The sequence below is a fragment of the Acomys russatus genome, chromosome 7 (assembly GCF_903995435.1).
Source record: "Acomys russatus chromosome 7, mAcoRus1.1, whole genome shotgun sequence".
Classification (NCBI taxonomy): Eukaryota; Metazoa; Chordata; class Mammalia; order Rodentia; family Muridae; genus Acomys; species Acomys russatus.
Window position 1 is genome coordinate 42,776,010 of NC_067143.1, and position 13,294 is coordinate 42,789,303.

At 41.4% G+C, this 13,294-nt stretch overlaps 1 protein-coding gene across 1 annotated transcript in view; it reads left to right on the plus strand.

The window, feature by feature from the left end:
- The window catches only part of Sytl2 (synaptotagmin like 2), a 109,471-nt gene that overhangs the window by 74,581 nt on the left and 21,596 nt on the right, over positions 1-13,294 (plus strand). The window contains exons 8-11 of the mRNA XM_051148907.1: positions 1,604-5,284; positions 7,926-8,027; positions 10,369-10,422; positions 11,463-11,510. Coding sequence (XP_051004864.1) covers positions 1,604-5,284; positions 7,926-8,027; positions 10,369-10,422; positions 11,463-11,510 — 3,885 coding nt within the window. The remainder of the gene's footprint in view (positions 1-1,603; positions 5,285-7,925; positions 8,028-10,368; positions 10,423-11,462; positions 11,511-13,294) is intronic.

The following is a 13,294-nucleotide window of genomic DNA, read 5'->3' on the forward strand; positions in this document are numbered from 1 at the left end:
TATTCTTATTCTTAACGTAACAACTTTCTTTATAAAATATTTTTTAAAAAACACAACACAATTTTAAACTTCTCACCTATAATATTCCTGTTTAACATCAACTTTTGCTAGCCTATAGTAATAGAGTCTGCCACAAATTTTAGGCATGTATACAATTAATAAATTATATTTACAATACCCTTTTAAAAGATTTACTTTTAATTATGTATATGAGTGTTTTGCCTGTTTCTGTGCCTACTCACCATGCTCTGCAGAACGGAAGAGAGTGTCAAATCACTAAACTGAAGTTACAGATGGTTTTGAGCCACCATGTGGATACTGTGAATTGAACCCAGGTCCTCTGGAAGAGCAGCCAGCTCTCTTAACCACTAGGGCATCTCTAACCCCTATCCCCAAAGACCTTTTTTTTTTAAACCAAGAGTTTATTACAAACCTTTTCCTCATTATTAAATAGTCTATATATAAACAGACACACAATGCTTTAAGACTTTCACAAATACTGACCGATATTTAATGATACAATGTGTACTTAAGTAAGGAAACTATATCAGTATGATGCAAATCACTTCTATTTTCACATTTGAAGTTGATTAAAATTAAAGATTGAATTTTATAAACTGAAATGTTTTTATTGGGTATGAAAATGTGGTTGACTTCATAAAAATCCAGCTCATCTTACGTTAGGAACGCCATATATGGTGTGTAGTTTAGCATTTTAAAGAAAGGTACTGAGGTATCTGAGCCCTTACTACTATCTTAAGTAAATGCCTAGTGAGTTCTCATAAAATACCTAGAGGAACATACTGTGTACCTTGTTACTAAGGCTCATAAAGAATGTAACCGCTCTTCTTTAGACCCCCCTAGCTGTTGCTTAGCAACCAGCTTAATTTACTTGGCTTACAGAAGGAACTTCTAACGAGCAAATAGTAGGAGGAAAGTGGGAAGTAGTGGAGGAAGCTGCTCTGATTAGAGCTCTAAAACGCTAGGATGCAGACCAATCACCAGGGCAGCTGTTAGTCAAGATTCTTGGGGCCTAACTTCAGGTTCTGATTTAACACATCAGAACTCAGACCCGGGAATGCAAATAATTCTCATTTTCTTATCCAAGTGCTCTGGAAAGAATTTGTTGTTTAGTCTTACTTGAAAGTTGTTTTTCTAACTCCTGAAATCACTTCAATTTGTGCTTCTCAACCTTCCCCTATGGCTTATGACAATCTTCCACTGGATGAGTAAAGCCGTAAAACCAGTGTGACGTGCCTTTCAGGATTTTCGGTTCTTTGCAAATATTTGGAAGTTGGAGAAGAGTGATACTTAAAAATAGAATGAGAAGCAGAATGCAAAACTGACAAAAATGTTTAAGACATAGACCATGGATTCCATAGAAATTTCTCAAGTTCCTCTCCATGTTACTTTGGAGGGGGTCTATCTACATTTGCACTTTTGATAGAACAGTTACTTAGAATATCTTATACCAAACTCCCAGAAGGATGCTGGCATGAGCAGCTAATACTGTAGCAAGTGCCCTTTTTAGAATATAGTATGAATAATTGGGTAATGGTCCTGTAAGCATTATCTTACTTAGAAAAGCATTTCTGTGTTACAGATGAACTGCCTCAGTGTGTTGAGCCTGGGCCATCTCAGACATCAGATCACAGCCTTAGAGACCGTCGGCAAGGTAAGCCCTTTCTCATGGCTCTCAATGCTCAGACATCCTCACACTCGGGTCCATGTGCTCCTGAGATAAGAAAGACAGCTGATGATTCCATATCTAAAGTCCTAGACTGGTTTAACCGAAGTTCTCATACAGAGGACAGTACGTCATCTCTCCAGCATTTCCAAGAAATAGATCTCAGACAGCAAACAGACTCAAAATCACAGATTACCGTCACCTCGATGACAGACAACCCCCGTCTCAAAGAAGATGACTCAAAGGTCCCACCATCCATTAAGATTAAGTTGAAGCCTGTTAGGTCTGATTTGACATTCCAAGAAGAGAGAGATATGCTACTTTCTGAAACGTACCAAGACAGTGATACATTTCTCAAATCTAACTCTGAGAATGTGTCCCAACAAGGCACCCCTAAGGAAGGTCCAGCTATCCTGCAACCATTAGAAAGCTCCAGAATCCCAAGTCACAGGAGTGAACACATGGAGTATGGCCAAGGTTCAGAGAGCACAGCAGAAAGTGATAGGACACTTGTTGCAGCCTTGTGGGCTCTGAAAAGACCTGATTCAGAAGCTCAGGCCCCATGGCACACTAAGCACACCAGCAGCTTAGGAAAAGAGGACCCCAAATTTCATATGCCTCAAAAGAATAAGGGGAACACACAGGTGAATGCTGACTCTCCAACAAATGTTCCAGGCTCAAATTTGAAAGGCGATACAGAGAGGAAGAGCAAAACCTCCCCGCTAAAGCCTTCCCTAGCGACGGAGAGTAATGAGTTGCCACTCGGGACTGCTGACAATGGGTCTTCTTGGAAGAAGGCTGAGGGCCAAGCAGAAGCCAGTGAGGATCCCAAAACCCAAGTGCTGAGAGAGAAATACAGGCGAGTGAGTGACAGAATATCCTTTTGGGAAGGAGGAAAAGCTGGTGCTAAAATAAAGGCACGTGAACTCACATCTTCTTGCAGCCAGGAGCCATCTTTTGCTACAGCACACCAGCCTGTGACGTCACAAGTCATGCCCCTGGGCAGCTTATCTTCAGATCAGAGAGACTATAGTCAAGTCACTGCTAAACGAGTGGTCCTTGATGAGAATGACCAAATACTCCATCTCTCCAGTTTTCATTCCTCAAGTAAACCTACAAGAACCAGAGCCCCAATATCAGGTTCATCCAAAAACCATCCTTCAGCTAACCAATCAGATAATGTGTCTGTGTTTCAAATTCCCGGGAATGAAATGCACCCTTCTTTGGAGAAAGATAGATTTGTAATTGGTAAATCAAATGCCAACTTTAAAGTTCTGTCCCTAAGAGAAAGAATGGATGAACCCAATACAGAGCAAGTCTATACTCACTCTCAGTTTGAGAATTTGAGAAAGTTCTGGGGCCTGGGAGCTAATCTAAACAGTAAAGATAGTGGTGGGAATAATACTGCAGCAAACAAACAAAACTCTGTGCTGTTTAATAGCCAGAAATCCAAGGAGTCTGACCACATGAAATCATCAAGAGAAAATACCCAAGAAGAAGAGGAAAAAAGATGTTTAAGACAGGGAAATGATACAGCAGTGGAAGAGAAGGAGAAATCAAACTCAAAGTGCACACCCCAAGTGCCAGCAGATGCAGCCTCATTTCCAGAGAAACCACCCAGGAAGTTCACTTATCAGTGGGTAGGAAGTGAGACTTCAGAGGATACTGTAGGAAAGACTATGGGATGTTCTGTTACTCCAGAGATTAAAAAGGCTTGCCCAGAGCAAGAGATTGAGGAATCTATAGTGAAAGCAAGCGTTTTGCCTAGAGTCTCCAAAGACACACTCAATCATGGGTTACAGAAGTTGCTGGCAGAAGCCGAGTCACCAACAAGCCAGACTTTTGGCAAGCAAGTTCATGGACAGCAGGCACTCAAAGGAGGTGTTTCTGAAAATAGGGCATGGCCTCAAAAGAAAAGTTTTGCTGAGGAAGAGGAAGATGTCACAGGGCCCAAGGAGAGCCCCAATGAGCCCCAAAGGGTTCAACAGGATCCTAGTGTAGACAAATTCCTGAAGGAAGCAACTAGAGCTCCATTGACTCTTTCACAATCCCCACTGGGACCTCTTACTACCAGAGCACCCTCCCCACTTAAAGACGACAGATTGTTCGAGAAGTGGATAGAGGAGACTCCTAGTCCTCCAGCCGACCAAAGAGGGATAACAGCTCCTTTTCCACAGGGAGTTGAAACTCCAGGAGGCACAGCTCTTGCCCACAAGGCTGAACACTGTAACACAGAAGGTGTGCTTCCACCGGCTGCAGAACGGTCTCCTCCATTGGCTCAGTCATGCCGTTCTTTTGAGGGCGTTGCCAGTTCTCCGGCAGATCAGTCTTTATCTCGGGATGCCCATCTTGTACCCCAGGATGGCACATTGCCTTCTCAGAATGAAATTTCAGAGACTGTAGAAAAAGTTGTTCTTCCCTCCAAACCAGCAACGACTGATGTAAACGCTGCGTTACAGAGGCTACTTAGAGAAGCAGGAGGTGCGAAAGCCCAACTTCCGGGAAGAGGGCAAACAGGTGGACCTTCCTGTTCTCAGAGAGTGAGCCCGCTGTGGGCTGCTACAGATGCTGTTGTTCCAAATAAGGAGGACTTCCATTCTCACTGCACAGTTCCTGATACAACTCATGGAGATGGATCTTCCTTATCTGCCGGAATGTCGCCATCAGCATACGTCATTAGGTCGCCTGCTTCTACGGCAACTCAGTATGGCCAAGAGCTACTCCCGGAAGTGGCAGAGACAGTGAGGGAAACGGTTATTCAGCCCAAGTTAGAGTGCCCTCAATTTAGGGCTGGCTTGGAAAAACTATTGCGGGAAACACTGGAAACTTCCCTGTCAAAAGATGAAAAGGATACAGTGACTATTTCTCCATCCGCTCTAACAGGTAGTTGTGAGGTGTCCCCTCAACTCGCTTCTGAATTCCATTCTACAGAAATACAAGAAACTGTAGAGAAGGCTGAGGCTCCCTCAGTAACTGAGAGTACATTTGATGCTGGTTTTGAGAAACTTCTTAAAGAGATGTCTGAAGGGCCTTGTCAGCTCCAGTTGTCGGCCAAAGGAGACACTTTGGAGAAGCTGCCTTCACAGGCAGAACAAGGCAGACTCTTGGCGGAAACACCCAATCTTTGCTGGGATGCCTGGGAAGCCTCTAGAACGAAGGTTAAAGTCATCCCGTGTGATAAACTCGTAGGAGGAGATGAAGCTGTGACTAGTCCGTCAGTACATGTTCAGGGTTGCACAAGTGGGGATGGGGTCCCTGAACACTCACAACTTTATGAAGAGCATGAAATAGCGACCATTGAGACTGCACGATTTGTAGACAGGGACAGAGAAAGGGTTATTGTAGGAGGAACATGGGCTCCTCAGGAACCAGGTTTTCAAGAACCTTCTAAAGAAATGGGTGTGTCTGAAAATAAGCAATCCATTGCTCTCCTGGAAACAAAAGGAAAACGTACAAAAACGAGTAAAGTTAAACTGGTACCAGCAGCACTGCATAAGAGACAAGAGAAAGAACAAGGTGGTCCCGAGGCATCCCCGGAGTCTGAGCTTTCAGACAGGAACACCAGTTCAAACGGGGAGAGCTGGAGAGATTACTCCAGTGAGTGTGCTGGAATTTTTGCTCCATAATAAGTCTGCTTTATAGGATATGTGTGTAAAGGATGACTTTCTTAGAGATTGGGGTCAATTGGATATTTTCCCGATAATGATACTCTTTTTCTGTTTGAATTTTTTAGTTCTTCTAAGCCTTTGTTAATCAGGAAAGGCCATTTCATCTATATTCTTTATTCAGATAATTTGTACAAAAACAGCTTTCTCACAAGGCTGTGTTTCAGAATCATCTCACCAAATCTATAAAAATTATTGAAGTCCAACAGTATTTTAAATTAACTTGGGGGGGGGGGGTTAGTAAGAGCCTTTCAGATACATGTAAACCAGCTGTTTTCTTGGAAATGATTAGAATTTCATAACTGGCACCCCTCACAGAGGTCTGTAGTAAAAGTCACAGTGAGAAAGCACCACAAACTCACCGCTTAGGATCAGAGTTTCTACACAGGTACAGCTAGGGTCGAGAGCCAAAGACAAGGCAGCGAACTTCCCTTCCCCGAGATACTTGGCGCTGTGGGTCCCCCCATACCCCCGCCCCATGCTTCTCCCTCTCTCCTTCCATTTACCCTCAGAACCATGATCCCCTTCTCAACTGTGCTTTCAGTCAGATGAGGTCACCTGATCCCACTGGAGGGCATCACCTGGCTCTGCTGCCTTGGCTAAATTTTGAAGGTTTTCCATGATGGCTACATTCATCCCAGTGCACTGAGGGTTCTCCTTTCAACCAAGCCACAAAACACAGGGCTTGTCGATCAACTCTTGGGCATTTTGGCAGAAAAACCCCAGAGCAAATGGGAATGAGCAGTTACCTGATTAGAGCAATGAGGCAACGGAGGGTGCTTTCTGTCTAAGCATTTTAATCAAAGCTGCTTAGCTACAATTGATCATCTTCCCTATGCTTACACAGCGTCGATGGAACTATATGAGCTTTACTACGCGGCTGTCTTGTGGGGTCTGAGTTCTTTGGCAACTTTTCTTAACCACTGACCAAAGCTTCCACACGGGATCCCAATCAATCAAGTTTTCAAGTTTAAGCTTTTTATACAAATGTTGCTGGTTTAAAAAAATAAACAAAAACATAGAATATTTTCTAAAACCAAGAATACACAAGAATAAAACCATCCCCCTAACTCTGTTGAGGTATTCTCTTACTAAAATGCTCTTTGAGATAGGAGGGAAGGCTGGCCCATAGGGGATGTGTTAATCAGCACCTACTATAGAAAGTTTAATGTAATGTGTGCAGCCCTTCTTGTAGTGTACCACCAGGATCTTACTGGTTGAACAATGACCACCTATCTAAGTAAGAAATGGTATTAGTCAAAGACAGAATTCAAGAGGGTATTTTAAAAGTAAGAGTTGGTCATAGTTTTTATAGCCTTTAAAACTAATAAGCAAGAAGTGATAGAACACAATGGGGAAGAAACTTACTATAGGATACCCGAGTTTTGATGAGCAGTACCATCCTGGGCTTGTGACTAAGTTCTTAAGCAACTACTACTTTAATATTTTCTTGGGGGTGGAAAGGATAGTGTTCCATGGCCAAATGCTTCTGGAAATACTGAGTAATTGTCTGCTCTGAACAAAAGGTACCCTGAATTTAATTTTTCTTGGAACCCCTTTGCTGTAGGATGCATATTAGGTACATTGGGCAGATCTGCAATACGTTTTAGGAAGTTAGTTCCTAGAGAAGTGGTTCTCGAGCAAGTGGATTGATCGATTGATTGACAGATTGATTGCATAAATCAGTTGCTGATTCATCTCATATTTTTGAAGTCTGTATGCCTTTGACTTTTTTAGTCATTGATATTAATACTCTGAGCCTATCCATAATGAAGTTTTCAGTGTTTAAATGAAAATATTAATGACAGTTTAAACATTTTTAAAGTTAGATGTATTTAAGGACTGTTTTTATTACATGATGTCCCTTTTTTTCTCTTAGCTATAAATGTACATAATAGTATATAAATATAATGTATACTGCATTATATACACCTATTATAATAATTTATATATAATAAAAATATAATGTTTATATATCTAAAGGCATCTTAAATAATGAAATCCTCTCTCCCCTTCAAAATACTTTAGTTAAATAAAAAGTTGATTACTTTTTAAAAATTTACCCCTTTGCTGCCAATTTTCATAAATATTGAAATCTGGAAAGCCTACATGTATTGATCTGGAGAACTCACCCATCTGAGTGCTCAACCATACACAGATGTTAAACATCTGAGCCCTGCCTTCTGTGGTTTTCTGCTCACTTTTATGTTAATGTCTCCAGAGTCATCTCATTGCTGTCTTCAAAAGCTCAAATGCTAAGTGTGAAGATTTGAAGCATGGCTCAATAAATTATGTGCCTAAAATAGAAGTGTGACTAACTCAGAGAACACTTTTGTATTAACGTGTTCACCTCACTTCTATTGGTTTACGTTCACAAATAACCAGGTAAATTATATTTGAAGGACATATGGGAAGTACAATATTTTCCTTTCTTTTGTGAAGTACTTAGAGGGAAATAAGAGAGGCTTGACGATAAACTCTCTTTTCGAGCTATAGTGTCGATGCCCTCTGCTGACTGGCGGCTCTGAGGGCTCTGGTGGTGTGCAGCGTTCATCGGTTTTGTTTTGTGACAGGTTCAGAAGAAGAACACAGTCCTGTTTTGAAAACTTTGGAAAGGAGTGCTGCTAGGAAAATGCCTTCCAAAAGTCTAGAAGACATTTCATCAGATTCATCAAGTGAGACTGAAGTGTGCCCCACTGCCCATGCCTCCCCTAAGCTTAAAAATGCCTGTGTGCTCGTCTTCGGTCTCACTGCATGCTGGCACGCACCAAAGCTTCCATGCAGCTGTTAGCGGATCACACTCTCCTCTCCCAAGTGTGCTCAAGCGCCTTGCCCTTCAGTGTGTGGGACTTCGCTTTTAAAGTAACTCATGGCGTTGAATTATGAGAAAACCAGGTTTCCTTGAACTGTTGCATCCCAGTTTAAGTGTTTAAAAACACACAGGGTCGGGATATGGCTTAGTGGATAAAGCACTTGAGAGATGCAGGCATGAGCATTATAATTTGTGTTCCCAGGACCTACATAAAGGCAGGATGTGAATGGCAAACATGTCTGTAATCCCAGCAGTGGGTAGGCAGAGACAAGGGAGCCCCAGGGCAATCTCACTACCTAAACTAGTCAAATCCTTAGGTTCAGTGAAAGACCATGCCCCAGTACATAAGGGGGTGAGTGATCAAGGAAGAAGATCCACAGCAACCCCTGGCCTCCCCGAGCATGTGTGCACCTTATGTGTGCATACCCACATGCACATGCAAATGTGACTATTCATACACACGAAACATTTTCAATAAGAAATATAAGTAGAGTGCTAAAGAATTTTACTACCAATAGAAGAAGAAGAATTGTGCTAGCTAGTAATGCTAATGAAATTTGTGCTGATAGCATCTGTTAAATATATGTCCAATAAATTCTCTAAGAATTTTCCACAAGCACCTGCCCATAAGAGATGAAATTGTTACCTCCACTTTATAACTGAGGAAAATGGAATTTAAGAGGTAAAATACCTCTGCTTAGTATTACACAATAAACCCAAAAGGCTTGAAATAGACTACTGTCAACAGGACTCACAAAGTAACCATATCACACATGACAGTGTCAGTTGCCTAATTCATGCCTCATGACATGAATTTAGTCCCTGACTTCAAGAACTTTTCTTTCTCTGTCATCATTTCTTTAGCACTGGCCACAGGCTAACATGATGTGATGTACCAGGCACTGTTTCACACAGGTTGCCACCTTAACTGGTGAAGGCAGTCCTCCAGAAGCCGCGAAAAGTACCCTGGGACTCATGTGCTACACCAGTGGGTCTAGAAGCCACAGCCTCTGGAGTTTTGTTCCCACTATTTCGAAGCTATGATCTGTCCTGGAGTGTTAGGTGGCCATGAGAAGCTTTTTCAAATAAAAATTTAACCACTGCCAAAACTCAACTGATTGCTGACATTGTCAGGCTTAGAATAAGTTTTAAGTATTTGCAATTTGAGATTTTAAACAAAAGGCAGGGTTTAAATAGAAAGAAAGAAAAAGCTCCTTCCTCTCCAAATTCATAAAATTCAGACATTTGCAGGGTGTGGAAGACAATATTCCCAGTTCAGAAGGCAGCTCTAACCCTCCCAAGGATCTTGGAATTTCAGGGTTGGAAGGGACCTTGAAGGTCATTCATTTTGACCTCTCTCAACATAAGAATTTCCTTTAAAGCCTCCTCAACAGGTGGCTAACCCCATATCTGCCTGAATGCTTCCAGAACAGGCTAGTCCAAGCTTTTGTTGGACAGCTCTGATTGTCCTTCCTCACGTTGGTGATGGGCACCAAGAGGAGAAAGAGAAAGAAGAAAAAGGCAACTATCATCCTATTTAGTAAAAACAAAACAAAACTGCTCTTGTCCGAGAAGTATAGGGGTATTTCCATGATGCAGCTTTAAAGTACTCAGGAATGTGTAGGGTTAAAAAAAAAAAGTCACAGTCAGCTGCCGGGTATTCCTGCACTCTCTCTTCCAAATCCCGATACCCACTCTCACACAAGCCTGCCAAGATTCCACTTAGCAGCTGCTCCCCAGTCACATCTCTTCAGTTGGCTTCCCAAGCAAGCCTCCCGGAGGCATATGCAAACGATGATGCACATACACAAATATTTGTTAATGGCCATAGGTTTGGGAAGGTGTTAGTCATGGCTAGAGTCTTACCCTCTGCAGAAGAATAGAGAGGTTGCTTCAGCCCTGTGCTTTCCCCTGCTGTCAGCGGATTGCTTGCTCAGAGTCTAACCCTCTAACCCTTGGGAGTCAGTGCAGAGCAGTCTGCTGATGTGAGCGGCATCGGGCTGAAATGGAAGCACCCGCTAAGGCACTGACTCAAGTAGCTAATCTAAAGAGAAAGTATTTGGGGGAAGACATCTTGGTGGCACCCCTCACCGCACCTTGACTAATTGCTTCCAACTCCCGGGGAGCTTTCAGGGACAATCTCATTGTTCTCATCTCATCAGGGGGCAGCCGCATTAACCGTTTGTTAATTTTTTCCTGAACAGATCAAGCAAAAGTAGATAATCTGCCTGAAGAATTAGTGCGTAGTGCTGAAGATGGTAAATATCTTTACGTATTTGCATGTCTGTCTGTGTATTAAGTTCTGGGGCGATTTGGGCAGTCACCGGGATGCAGCTCTTGGATAAAAAGAGGAACGTCATTTGCCAGTATGTAGCCGATAGCGTCTAAGTTCTAAAAGCAGTCTGACGTGGCACATTTAATACTGCCTACGTTGTTAGAGCTTCTGCTGGTCGCTAACATGAGGACCTCATCAGAGACACTTGGAAAGCAAGGGTTGCTATAAATAGGAAATTATATTTCTGTGGGTAGGAGCTAATTTGTGTTACTTTGACTTGCAGAACTCTCTAAAGGCAGAAAGAGTAGTGTTGGGATCCTGGGTTAAATTAATCTTGTTTTCGAGTCTCAAATCTCAGCATTTAGAGGTTTCTGGGCACAACTGATAGAGTCTTAACCTCAGGCCCCAGGACGAGGGTAGAGAAGCCTGTCTCTGATTATCAATGAATATGGAATGAGGGTGAGATTAATTGATTTCAATATTAAGGAGTCAGAAGCTCTTGAAACATGTCAGTGGGCCATGTATTACTTTTGTTATAAAATTAACTGTATAATAGAGCCTTGGTGGGGGAGGGCAGAGATGAGTCTTATTCTTACAGTTCAGCCCTTAAGCAAGTGAATGATTTATATTTGCTGACAATTCTTAATTTTTGTAAGCTGCTCTTGGTATAATCATAAAAATGTGTACTTACTATGCAAAATGTGAGACAAGGTAATGTTTTTACTTTTATGTTAGATTTCTCCATTTTATGTTTACAACCACTTTGTTGAAACAAGCAATGAAATAATTTTAGTCTTTATTCCGATGATCAGAAAAATAAGGTGACCTTTTTACAGTCATGTAGCTCTTCAGTCAGCGAAGGAGTAGGGTGTGACAACTTGCATGCTGAGACGTGACAAGCTGAACACCTGTCAGATGAATTCTGCGACTTCAGTGGTGCAGCTAGCGTTTGACTTTTACCTCTATGTCTATTTAACCCTTAATTGAAATATTATTTATTCTCAATGTTACTCTTCTGGGTAGATCAGAAAGCAGACCAGGAGCCACATACAAATGAATGTGTCCCAGGAAGTGAGTAGCAGGACATTTCTCATAAATGACTAAATGTTTCATTCTCTGTAACATCAAATATGCTAATGAACTAATCCATTAATACCTTAGCTCTTATTATTACTATATTTCTGAAGCTTGCTACAAAACCTATTTCATTCTGATAAGAGCATTTTAAAAACTGTTTACTACTGTCTATGCCAAAAGAATGCACTTTCACTAAGGGAAGAGTTGTAGATCTTAAGTTTACATATTTTGTTATTAATGCTATTAGCTTCTCTCATTCTGTTCTTTGAACCTTTGCTCAAAGTCGACATGGCACATTTTGATTATAGTTCACTTTTATGTTGTATTATAATTGTGCATTTCAGGCCTCTTTAACTTTTATACAACAGTAGTTGTAAAGCAATTTATTACTTATTTGGATCCCCCAAAAGAACTGTGCTTTGACAGGTCATAAATAGCATGGTTGACTATATCCCCCTGTATATCTATAAAAGTAAATTTTGTTGTGTTCAGGGTTTCAATTCTGAGGTTCTAACATGGCTCCCGACAGTAAATATTCAATCTTTTTAAAAAAAAAAAAAAAAGTGAACATTTGAATCTAAACAAAATAAACATATACTTCCACTACTAATGTCCATCAACTAATTTATATCTACCAGAGGACAAAAATAATGTTTGTTCCCAGTTCAGTATTAGGATTATTCTACATAGGCATGACCACTGTCTTAAGGGCAAATGATATATTTAAATTGGTTCTCTGGGGCCTGACAAAGCATGCTTATATGCCTGCATGATTGTTAGCTCCCCTCCCTCATAAATGTAGACACTGGTGGTATAAAGCGACTGCTACCCAGGCCTGCCTTCAGGCAGTATAGGGGTATAGTAGCCCCTAACAGCCTTTGGATAACCTAATGCACCCCTCCCCCCTCCCCCCCCCCCCAGCCCCCCCCCCCCCCCTGCCACCCCAGGGAGAGTTGCTTAGGGGCAAGCCAATAGACTGAGAAACAAAGCACAGATGCTGGGAGTCACTGGGGGCTAGCTTGAAACCTGAGGTCTTCCTGAAGGCCCTGAGCTCTGGCACATGACTTGACAAATTCTTAGGAGCTGCCTAGGAAAGAAGGCTATTCAGGCCTGGCTCTGAGTATGCCACTCTGTCTGGCAGCTGCAGACAAAACAAGCTTCTGCCTGTAAGATGTTCATGTAGAAAGAGACGTTTCCTGTTGCCTTTGAACTGGCATGTGCCTAAGTTTGGGCATCTAATTTTATGTTTAATGTTTTGTTTGAGGATGAAAACAGAACGCAGATGGATATATGCATCTATGTTTCTGTCTTCATTCATGGCCTAATAGATCAACTATGTGTTATGATGTAGGTAAATTCATTTCTTTAGCATAAAAAAGAAAATTGATTCTTACTGTCTTTTTATTAGTAAATAGTATATTCTTACCGTAAGACAAAATAAAATATATGATTAAAAATAAATAACCAGAGCTCATAAAAATGAAATTTATTATATTTGAGTAATGGGTGGGATTGAATTTGACCTACTTATATTATCCAACAATGTACTTTGCTGCAATGATGCAACAAAAGGGTTTTTACAATCCTATTGAACCGTACATAGAATATGTCCTAATCTTAAGTTGTTTCCACTGTGATTTACTCCAAAGTATACATGCAAGCATGCTCACAAACACACAAACATACACACACTCACTCCTGTATATACAGATACACAAAAGCAGCTATGCATGCACACATATGCACAGTACACACAGACGATAAAGTGGGTATGCTAA